We start from the raw sequence: 12500 nt of genomic DNA, 5'->3' as shown, positions 1-12500 counted from the left end.
TGTGTGTGTAGGTGTGTGTGTGTGTGTGTGTGTGTGTGTGTGTGTGTGTGTGTGTGTGTGTGTGTGTGTGTGTGTGTGTGTGTGTGTGTGTGTGTGTGTGTGTGTGTGTGTGTGTGTGTGTGTATGTGTGTGTGTGTGTGTGTGTGTGTGTGTGTGTGTGTGTGTGTGTGTGTGTGTGTGTGTGTGTGTGTGTGTGTGTGTGTATGTGTGTGTGTGTGTGTTTGTGTGTGTGTGTGTATGTGTGTGTGTGTGTGTGTGTGTGTGTGTGTGTGTGTGTGTGTGTGTGTGTGTGTGTGTGTGTGTGTGTGTGTGTGTGTGTGTGTGTGTGTGTGTGTGTGTTGACTTAGCATATTCATATATGCACGCATACATGCATGTATTTATGTACCTATGCATACACGTGTACCTCCATTGTGCAACAGGGCAACAGAACCAGGAGGGCACCACGCTCGCCCACTGTCAAGCTCGACTTGGCGTGATTGAGGACAAATCCGTTTAGTTTATTGGTTTATTCTGCATCGAGGACCCTATACAAGACTTTGCCATTGCCGTTCTCTATAGACACCCTTTGCTGGAATCACAGAGAATAGAAGGAACGAAATTAAACAAACGGAAGCGCGGAAAGAAGAAATATTAGACATAAAATATCTAAACGAGGCAATTTTTTTTTTTCAATTATATTATTCCTGTGGTGTTGCTGACTATGATTAAGCGTGTGGATAGAGTAAATCAAAGTCGAGGTTGAATGATATTTGGTACTATTAAGTAAGTTACACTCAACTAACCCAAGCAACTTAATCCTCACTGACCCTAGGACATACTTATATAGTATTATAGAATTACATTGTGAACGTGGATACATATAGGGCATCTACATGCTGAGATGTTACAGTAAAAGGTAGGGCTGGATACGGATAGAATATATGCATAGGTATATATAGTTATATATCATATAATGTGGCATCGACGTATGAGTTGCTTGCTGCGCCAGAGAATGCGCGTAGGTACATACGCAGTTATAAAATATGCATTACGTTATATTGCATTACATTATATTACAACCGCTACATTCCCATTGTACTATTCACATTTTATTGATATTTACATTTCTTCTCAAAGCACATCACCGCCGCGAAAATCAAAATCAACTCCCACGTAATCACCTCCTCGCGTCTCAGACTTCACCTTCCTCCTGCAGGAACCTTCCGAGAGCCATCTGGATCGCGATGCCCCTAGTGACGATCGTCTACGTGCTTGCCAATGTCGCCTACCTGGTCGTCCTCTCTCCAACTACGCTTCTCGCTTCTCCTGCAGTAGCCGTGGTAAGGAACTTAACTTTGGTATGAAGTCAGGAGCCGCTTCGATAAGTCCTAAGCTATCCCTCGGGTAGATGGGGGATTCATTTAGTTTGTTTACTTGTCTGTATGTTTATGTTATTCTGTTTCATCTTCTCTTTTTCTGCATCCTACCTTGTAGGATAGCAAAACGTTCCAAATCCCGTGACTATTTGTGTCTAAAAAGTGTACGAGTTTAAACTATTACCAACCTGACACACAACTTTTCCGCAATATATCTGAATTTTGGTGTTTATCCTGACAGTTTTGTCACAAAATGTGAAACTTCATGTATGTCACAGTAAAACTAGTATCATAGCCAGTAACAATTCCTGAGTCTTCAGAATGCCTTTTAAAGGTTTTGAGTTTTCTAAATAACATTTTATTGTTTTTTGTTCAACGTTTTTTTATTTTCGCGACTACGCGAATACCTCCCAATTTCAAGAACTCTCTTCAGTACAAGAACTAAAAACATGAGTGTCATTTCTTATTAATATTTTTCAATGCGTTTGTACCAGAAACCAGTCAACTTTTGAAACTCAAATTTTGTCGTTCCCTTCCAGTCCTTTGCCAGTCGCGTTCTTGGGCCCCTGGAATACACTGTCCCTGTGTTCGTGGCCCTGTCAACCTTTGGCAGCTTAAACGGGATTCTATTTACCTCTGGACGCCTCTTCCTTGCCGGAGCCCGCAAAGGACACCTGCCCCCTGTCTTAGCTTCCATCAGTGTCACAGCTAGCACGCCAACGCCCGCATTGCTTCTGACTGTAAGTTATTGTCTTGTATGAGTATAAAGATATACATGTACCAAAGGCTTTTTCACCCTTGAAAGGGAGGTAGCCCAAAAAAAGGCGTAAAATCCACTCCCCCTTATTCCATCCCCACATACGCCCCTCCCATTCACCCCACACCCTCCTCCTTATCTTGGCTCCTCCTGGATGACGGGACATCCCTGCATCCCACCTAATAGATATGTATATATATATATATATATACATATATATATATATATATATATATATATATATATATATATATATATATATATAAAGGTGTCTCAATGAAATGTATACACTTTACCTACAAAAGCAGCACTAGTATGCACAGCTTTTCCCAGATTTCTTTATATAGTTTAGATCATTTGAATGATTTAATTTATACAAAGTAGAGTCCATTCTAATCCATTTTCTAAAAATTTGACCATCGCCTATTTTCAAACTGACGTCCATTCTGGTCCAGACATTGTTGACAACGGAAAGTAATGGAACTGAAAACAGCAAAAATCACTTCATTAGGTATTCGAGTCCATTCTTGTACAATAATATCTCTCAGTTCGGCGACTGTTGCTGTTTTGTAGCACACACTTCATCTCAAAGTATCCCAATAATTAAAAAATATAAAGGGGAGGAAGCCCAATGAACGAGAGGGATGTTCCATAAAGCCTCTTATTCCACTGTAATCCACCTGTTTGCCAAGATCTCGTTAAGGTAGGATTGCCATGACGATGGTAGAGTGGTGGTGCTACACCTTACTGGAAATAGAACTCCTAATCTTCAAAGACATCTCTGATCCTTGGCATGACGGATTCTTGCACCTTGTTCGAGTAAACGAGACCAGTCGCAGTAAAATTAAAAAAAAAAAAGTCCAATTAATCCCGCGTTGGTGGGTCTGACTGAAACTCTCTCCGATATGTTATACTTCCGATAGCTTTTCAGGATGAATTTTCTTTGTTCAAAGCTAAGTCTTGACGCCATTACCTATTCTTAAAGGTAAAATATGAAAAGAAAAAAGTGGATTTGACTTAGTCGCTGTTGAAGTGTTTATACTTTTTATTGAGACACCCTGTATATACATATGTATTTACACACACACACACACACACACACACACACACACACACACACACACACACACACACATATATATATATATATATATGTATATATATATATATAAATATATATATATATATATATATATATATATAAGCATATATATGTATATGTATATATATTCCTCCCAGCACTGGAGTAAAAGCTCGTGCAGGTGGTGATGTAGAGCGGTACTCTTGCCTGCTTTGACGACCTCCGGGGTAATGCCGTCGTTGCCAGGAGCTTTCCCGCTGGCCAGGGAGTCGATGGCTTTTCTGAGTTCGTCAATAGAAGGTGGAACATCTAGTTCCTTCATGAGTGGTAGGGCTTTGTATTTCTCAACTGCTGCGGTGCTGACAGTGTTTTCTCTTGAGTAAAGTTCTTGATAGTGTTCGACCCATCTCTCCATCTGCCTTCCTCTGTCTGTGATAGTGTCACCAGAGGCTGTCTTCAGAGGTGCGATCTTGGTAATTCTTGGGCCAAAGGCTTTCTTCATGCCGTCGTACATGGCACAAATGTTGCCACAGTCAGCAGAGACCTGGATGTTCTGGCAGAGGTTCAGCCAGTAGTCGTTGGCGCTGCGCCGTGCTAACCGTTGAGCGTCATTTCTAGCCTTCCTGAGTGCAGCGAGTGTCTTCTCTGAAGGCTCTCTTTTGTAGTTAAGCAGCGCTTTTCTTTTAGCTGCGATTGCTGGTTCGAGTTTTGTGATTCCAGCTTCGAACCAGTCTGGATTCTGCCTCTCTCTCTTGCCGAAGGTGTCCATGGCGGAGTTGTAGATGGCTCCACGAATGTGATTCCACCTCTCTTCAGCGCTGTTTGTGGGGCAGTCCCGAAGGGCCTCTTCTGTAGAATCGGCAAAGCGCTTACACAGGTCTGGCATTTTTGTCCTGGCTGTGTTGATACGTGGACGACCTTTCTGCTTGGAGTGATGGATCCGTTTGGGCTGAAGACGCACCTTGCAACCAACCAACGAATGGTCAGTGTCGCAGTCAGCGCTGTGGTAGCTGCGGGTTGTGAGGACGCAGTTTAGCGAGGGTCTTCTGGTGATAACGAGGTCCAGCTGGTGCCAGTGACGTGATCTAGGGTGACACCAGGATACTCTGTGTTGAGGCTTGGTAGCAAAGAATGTGTTGGTTACACAGAGGTCGTGGTAGGAACACATCTCTAAGAGCCTCTGACCATTCTCGTTGAGTTTGCCGACACCGAAGTGGCCAATGCTGCGGGGCCAGGATTCTTGGTCAGCTCCGACACGAGCGTTGAAATCCCCAAGCAGGTATAGTTGTTCTGTGGCTGGGATCTCTCTGATGGTAGTCTCAAGCTCCTCATAAAACTCATCCTTGGTCTCAGCCGGAGAGCTGAGTATGGGAGCGTATATGCTAAGGACGTTGACTGGGCCAGAAGAAGTTGAGAGTCGAAGAGAGAGGATTCGAGGTGTTCCCTTTGATGGCGGTTCCACTGAAGACAGTAGAGAGTTTCTCACTGCGAATCCTACGCAATGCATGTGTAGTTCCTCTGGTTCCCTTCCCTGCCAGAAGAATGTGTAATCCTGTTCTCTGAGGCTGCCGCTCGATGGGATGGGAGTCTGGTCTCCTGTAATGCAGCAATGTCAACGTTGAGCCTCTCCAGTTCGCGGTTGATGATGGCTGTTTTCCTGGAGTCCTCAACCTGTTGCAGATCGTTGGTGAGGCCAGGACACATTGTCCTGACATTCCAGCTTGCCAGACGCAAGATAGATGATTTCTTTTTAACAATATTATGGCTGTTGGGTACTAGGTTTCCGTCCGTTTTTCATGTTTTGACGAACACTAAGCTCCAGGCACCCTCTGGAGCGGCAGACGTTGGCGGACCGACACCTTATTGGCCGGGGGCTGCCCAGCTTGAGGCGGGCGGTAGTCGGAAGATAGGACTTCAATAATGGTCCCTCCCACCGTCAAAGTTGTCCCGTGCCGTCCTTCCTGTACGCCAATTTGGAAGGGCTTATAACCCGTAAACTGACAACTTCCGGTTTGTGTCCACACTGTACAGTGGGGCTGGAGTGTCCCTCTCCATTTTTTTTTCTTTTTTTTTTTTTATACGCGAAGCCTGGGTCTGAATATGGAGATCCTGGGTGACCCAAACGTCAGGATCCCCCTCTCGGCCTTGCTGACGAAATCCAAAGGAATGCGAAGCATGACGTTTGGCGTCAGTTTGGCTGCAGGAGATGCCGGAACGGTGATAATTGTAGCACTGAACCGCCTACGGGTCCCCACTCCGGATTTCAAGGTTTACTCCTTTTCCCTCACGTGGTTTGGCCCGTCAGCTGAGACGGTTTACCGGGGTGTGGCGCTTGGAGCCAGCACGTGAGAGCTTTGGGAGATGGATGAGAACCGGTGTTGTCCGTCCACCCTACAATAGAGGGTGCAGCTTCGGGCAGACAAGGGTACTATCTCTATCCAGAGCCCCCCAAGACATGCGTGACGCCAACATCATCACGCTCTATAAAAAGAAAGGAGACCGCAGCGACTGCAACAACTACCGCGGAATATCCCTTCTCAGTACCGTCGGGAAAGCCTTCGCCCGAGTAGTACTCAACTGGTTGCAGAAACTTTCAGAACAAGTCTATCCTGAGGCACAGTGCGGCTTCAGAGCAGAAAGATCAACCATTGACATGGTCTTTTCACTAAGGCAACTACAAGAGAAGTGCCGAGAACAGAGGCGTCCACTTTACATTGCCTTCATCGACCTGACGAAGGCTTTCGACTTGGTTAGCAGGGAAGGCCTTTTCACCCTGCTACAGAGGATTGGATGTCCCCCTAAGCTCCTGAGGATGATTTCCTCCTTTCATGAAGACATACACGGCACCGTCCAGTACGACGGCTCATCCTCGGACCCCTTCCCAATTAGAAGCGGCGTGAAACAGGGATGCGTGCTTGCTCCGACGCTTTTCGGCATCTTCTTCTCCCTGCTGCTGTCCTGTGCCTTCAGCCAGTCAGAAGATGGAGTGTATCTCCACACCAGAAATGACGGAAGTCTCTTCAACCTTGCACGTCTCCGAGCAAAAACCAAGGTACGCAAGGTCCTGATCAGAGAGATGCTGTTTGCTGATGACGCCGCCTTGACTGCACACACAGAGGAGGCCCTACAGTGACTCATCAACTGCTTCGCTCATGCATGTAAAGAGTTCGCCCTTACCATCAGCATCAAGAAGACCAACGTCATGGGCCAGGATGTCAGCAGCATTTCTAGCATCTCCATCGATGGCCACATCCTCGAGGTGGTGGGGGAGTTCACCTACCTGGGTTCCACCATCTCAAGCAACCTGTCCCTGGATGCAGAGCTGAACAAGCGCATCGGCAAAGCAGCAACAACATTAGCTCGTCTTGGAAAGCGTGTATGGGACAACTCTATGCTGACCACCAACACCAAGATAATAGTATACCAGGCTTGTGTACTCAGCACGCTCTTGTACGGCAGCGAAGCCTGGACCCTGTACTCCCGCCAAGAACGCCGACTCAACATCTTCTACATGCGCTGCCTCAGAAGAATCCTGGGCATTAGTTGGCAAGATCGTGTTTCCAACAAGAATGTTCTTACACAGGCGGGAATGCCCAGCATGTTCGCCTTACTCAGCCAGAGGCGATTGAGATGGCTCGGTCATGTTAGCCGAGTGGACGATGGCCGAATACCGAAGAATGTGCTGTATGGAGAGCTTGCCACTGGCTCCAGACCTGCAGGAAGTCCCATCCTCCGCTACAAGGACGTTCTCAAACGTGATCTGAAGGCATGCGACATCAACCCAGCAAGCTGGGAGGCGGTGGCCGCTGATCGTATCAGCTGGAGACATGCTGTCAAGGCAGGCATTCAAACTAGCGAGAACAGTGGGAGGAGAAAAGAGAGCGCAGACGGCAGAGGATGGCAGCAGCCCCTACACAGCCAGGCGCGGACTTCACCTGCGACAACTGCAATAGAGCCTGCCGCTCCAGAATTGGACTATACAGCCACAGCAGGCGTTGCAACTCAACCATGAACTGACCAAACCACAAAATAGGGGAAAAAAGAAAAAAAAAGGGGGGAAAAAGAAAAAAGAAAGAAAAAAAAACGCGACCTCCATTGTCTTCCGATACAGAAAGATGCCAACAACTTATACATATATGTATATGTATATCTATCTATATATATATATATATATATATATATAAATATATATATACAGGGAGCTCCAAAAAATATGTAACTAATTTGATTGGTCTTTATTCAGACAGACTTTGAATAACAAGCTTAATACGCGAGGTACATAAAGTCAATAAGGTTGGATTATGTCTGAAAGTCAAACAAACTTCTGGTAGTCCACATGCTCGATATGAGCCCCATTTAAGACATACGAACATAAGAACATAAGAAATAAAGGAGACTGCAAAAGACCATAAGGCCTACACTAGGCAGCTCCGTATCCATCACCACCTGTCATCCCCATCCATAAAGTTGTCTAATCGTTTTTTAAAACAACTGATAGTTTCAGCGCTTACTACATGGTTACTAAGTTTATTTAATTCATCGACCACCCTATTAGTAAACCAATTCTTGCCTATTTCCTTCTTAAATCTAAATTTGTCCAGTTTGTACCCATTACTGCGAGTCCTGCCCTGTTGTTTTATTATGATGACCTTGTTTGCATCACCCTTGTTATAGCCTTTGATCCACTTGAACACTTCTATTAGATCACCCCGCACTCTGCGTCTTTCCAGAGAGTGTAAGTTTAGGTGCCTAAGCCTCTCTTCGTAAGGCAAATTTCCGAGTCCTTGTATCATTTTGGTCATTCTTCTCTGTACTGATTCTAATGAATTTACGTCCATTCTGTAGGACGGAGACCAAAACTGTACCGCATAGTCAAGGATGGGTCTAACTATCGCTAGGTAGAGTTTAATAATTACCTCTGCACTTCTATTCGTTACCGTCCTAGCAATGAAGCCTAATGCGCTGTTAGCTTTATTTCTGGCGCTAATACACTGCTTCCTGGTTTTAAGGTCCGGACTCACCAGAACTCCCAAGTCCCTCTCGCACTCAGATTTTTCTAAAAAACGTGTTATCTAAGTTGTATCTATTTTCGGGGTTGTGTAGCCCTACGTTTAACACGCTACACTTAGAGATATTGAAGTTCATTTGCCACTTCACCGACCATGTTAACAGCTTATTAAGGTCATCCTGCAGAATCTGGGCGTCGTCTCCTGACCTAATTAGGCGTCCTATTTTAGTGTCGTCCGCAAACTTACTAACATCACTATTTAACCCTTCGTCTAAGTCGTTTATATACATAATGAACAACAAGGGACCCAAAACCGAGCCCTGGGGAACCCCGCTAGTAACATTGCCCCACCTAGATTTTATTCCATTTATGGTGACCCGTTGCTTTCTGTTACTAATCCAAGCTCTAATCCATTCTAACACTTTTCCTCCTATGCCATGGGCTTTGATTTTATTTAGTAGTCTCTGGTGTGGCACTTTGTCGAACGCTTTGCTAAAGTCAAGGTAAATAACATCGTAATTTTCATTGTTGTCTGCCGCCTTATATACCTTAGTGTAAAAGGATAGAAGATTAGTCACACATGACTTACCCTTGGAGAAACCATGCTGTGAAACACGAATTAAATTATGCCCTTCAATGTGTTCTCTGAGTCTATTTACTATTATTGATTCAAGCATTTTTCCTATAACCGATGTCAAACTGATTGGCCTGTAGTTGCATATAGACGATCTATCTCCCTTCTTAAAAACAGGAACAACGTTTTCCTGCCTCCAAGCAGTTGGAACAGAACCAGTGTCTACCGATTTATTGAATATTTCAGTTAACTGGTCGCAGATTTCAAATTTACACTCTTTAAGCATTCTTGGAAAAATTTCGTCTGGACCCGGAGATTTTGTAGCTTTAAGTCTGTCAATCTGCTTGACTACTTCCTCTTTACTAATGCTGATATTAGTTAGACTACTTTCTTCATCCCCTCTGAAAATCGGATCGCAGTCAGGTACTTTATCTAACCTCTCATCAGTAAATACCGATAGAAAATAATTGTTAAACTCCTCACTCATTTTTTCTTCCGATTCAATCATGACATTTTCATTGTTTTTAATTGGTCCTATTCTTTCTTTATTTTTTGTTCTATAGAGGTGAAAGAAACCCTTTGGGTTGGATTTTGCTTGACTGGCAACCTTGATTTCATAATTACGTTTCGCTGAACGTGTATTCCTTTTAACCAGCTTTGCCATTTCGTTATATCTTGATCTAAGGTGTGATTCCCCGTTTTTCATTTTTACGTAAAGTCCTCTTTTCATTCCGATCTCATGTTTCAATCTGTCCGTCATCCATTTGGGAGTATTACTATTTTTCCGTATTGACTTTAGGGGGATAAATGTATTTTGTGCATTAATAATTAGATCAGTTAGATTGTTATACATGTCATTTAAATTACTGACCTGACTGCTGGGCCCTCGCCCCCAATTGACCTGCCCTGAGGTATGCGTAGTACCCTCTTTGACCCAGACCTGACCTAAGGTATGCTTCTTACCGTCCATGACCCACACCTGACTAGCCCCGCAACGAGAATCAAGAATGTCTGAAACGTCCGCCTGGCTTTTCGTATTCAATTTCAAATAGGTTTTTATATTGCAGAAATTCTGGCCAACTCTTTTCCATGTTTCAGCGGAAACTTCAGCTACATAAGCTGCCATATCTTGCTTTAGATCAGCCTGTGTTTGAGGTCTGTTGGCATAGACCTTCCCCTTTGCTGCTCCCCAGAACCAGAAATCAAGTGGATTTAAGTCAGGGCTGTGGGGGGCCCACTCATGATCTATGTTGAGGCTGATGAGACGATTCCGGAAGAGTCCCCTGAGATGATCCAATGATGCGTGGGCTGTATGAGGTCTTGCACCATCCTGCATGAACCAAGCAAGCCTTAACTGTCCTTGGGTTAGCTTCTGAGTCAGGTCACCGTGAAACTGATCAAGAATGGCGATATAACGTTCACTGTTGATGGTAACGGTGCGCCCATTTTCCTCGAACCAGTAAGGTCCCAGCAGACCGTGCTTTGCATTGAATGCCACAAATGCAGTGACCTTCGGACCTTTGAGGCGCTTCTCACTGATTTCTTCTGGCTTCTCTTCTCCCCAAAACACATTGTTGTGGTTATTAACAGCCCCATTAAGATGAAAGTGTGCTTCATCACTAAACCAAATGTGATTGAGCCAGTTGGGAGTTTGCTCGAGCTTTTCATTCAGCCAGTCGCACATCCCGATTCTCTTCTCTTTGTCTTGTTGCTGCAGCACATGGTGAGTTGAAATTCTAAATGGGAACAGCTTCAGGTCCTTCCTCATAACTCTCAAAAGTATAGTTGGAGAGAGAGCCAGCTCTTGAGCGCGGATTCGGTAAGATTTCTTCGGACTGCTAACCACCGACTCACGGACTTGCTCACCTCTTCTCAGGAGTGATGATCGGTCGCCGGCCACTTCTTCCCTTGTGGACGTGATCCAGGGTTTTTTTCCTTTTCAAAATGCTGCACAATCCTCTGTATTTTCAAATTTGTAAGTGCTGCACACTCAGACTTAGATTTGTGACCCTGGTGTGTGTTGAACCGACGGCGGACTTCTACGGGTGACTTGGTTTCATACCAGAGTTGGACGATTTTCGACTTCTGCTCTAGCGTGTACATTTTACATACAATCTGGAAAACAAGAAAAACAAAGACATGTTAACAAATTCAACCTAGTTGACTATGTAACCTGAAAAGGAAAAGTCCGTGCGCGCCCCAGCAGATTTATTGTAGCCGATCAAAGTAGTTACATCTTTTTGGAGCTCCTGTATATATATATATGTATATATATATACATATATATATATTTGTATACACATCTATATATACAAATATATATATATATATACATATACATACACACACACATATATATACATATATACATATATATATATATATATATATATATATATATATATATATATATATATATATATATATATATATGGGAGGGTGGTAAAGAAACACACAAGTCAGAGATGAGTTTATTTCTCTAACGTTTCGGCTATTTACACCTTCTTAAGATAGACTAAGTAGTACAAGGGGGTTACAAGATTATATATCGTCCGGAGGATATATGATCTTGTAACCCCCTTGTACTACTTAGTCTCTCTGAAGAAGGTGTAAATAGCCGAAACGTTAGAGAAATAAACTCATCTCTGACTTGTGTGCTTCTTTACCATCCTCCTATCTTCATCTGTCCAGATGGATAATACATATATATATATATATATATATATATATATATATATATATATATATATATATATATATATATATATATATATATATATATACTGTATACGGAGTCTTGGCATGGAGCCTTGGTATTAAGTTTTGGCGAAGAGCCTTGATAGACAATCTTGGCGAAGAGTCTTGTCAGAGATTCTTGGCGAAAAGTCTTGCCGGAGAGCTTTATTAGTAGAAAGTACTTAGCGAAGAGCCTTCTCAGTGATTCTTGACGAAAAGTCTTGTTGGAGAATTTTGACAAAGAGCCTTGGTAGTGAGACTTGGTAATGAGTTTTGGCGAAGATCCTTGGTAGAGAGTCTTAGCGAAATTACTATATTGTCGGAGAGTCTTGACAAAGAGTATTGGTAGTGAGTCTTGGCAAAAGGCCTTGGTCGTGAGTCTTGGCAAAGAGCTTTGGTAGTGAGTCTTGGCAAAAAGCCTTGGTCGTGAGTCTTGGCAAAGAGCTTTGGTAGTGAGTCTTGGCCAAGAGTCTGAGAAAGAACCTTGGTGAAGAATCTCATCGGAGTTTCTTATGCACTTATTATGATCCTTTGAAAAATACCCAACGTTTCGTCTAGTAACTATTGATAGATGTTAGGAGCCGTAAAAACTCCTCTTGACGTCGTTAAGACCCCACGCCAAGGTGAAAAAGACATTTGGAAATAAGGAAAGGAGAAAATAAGTTATATAATGATATATGAATGCATGGAAAATCATTCAAAAATATACATGGCTGTCGAATCTGCTGAAAACCACTGAGAGATAAGAAATGTAGTCCAGACGTTTTCGTCAAAAGTGATGTCTTCAGGGAATACAGAATCATTACAAATAAGCAAACAGTATAAAGACAGGAAAGGAATATGAGGTCACACATTGACCTCATTCGACCTGAGTCTGAGTATTGACCTGAGTTAGTTCTGTCCCAGAAACTCTCTGCAGTTTGTTGCATTGCTTAGTTTAATTAATGACAAAATCACCCAAATTTTACAACCCAAAAATCTCGTTC

General features: G+C 43.4%; 1 protein-coding gene across 2 annotated transcripts in view; it reads left to right on the top strand.

Moving 5' to 3' along the window:
* JhI-21 (Juvenile hormone Inducible-21) overlaps nt 1–12500 on the top strand; it is a 122169-nt gene that overhangs the window by 101636 nt on the left and 8033 nt on the right. For both annotated transcript variants that reach the window (XM_076176623.1, XM_076176622.1), the window contains exons 6-7: nt 1199–1322; nt 1898–2098. In XM_076176623.1, the coding sequence (XP_076032738.1) occupies nt 1199–1322; nt 1898–2098 (325 nt within the window). The remainder of the gene's footprint in view (nt 1–1198; nt 1323–1897; nt 2099–12500) is intronic.

Source organism: Oratosquilla oratoria, chromosome 39, assembly GCF_046742065.1.
Source record: "Oratosquilla oratoria isolate Oo_2021 chromosome 39, ASM4674206v1, whole genome shotgun sequence".
In the NCBI taxonomy this organism is placed as follows: domain Eukaryota; kingdom Metazoa; phylum Arthropoda; class Malacostraca; order Stomatopoda; family Squillidae; genus Oratosquilla; species Oratosquilla oratoria.
The sequence above is the reverse complement of the archived record's forward strand: the minus strand, read 5'-3'. Positions and strand labels throughout refer to the sequence as shown.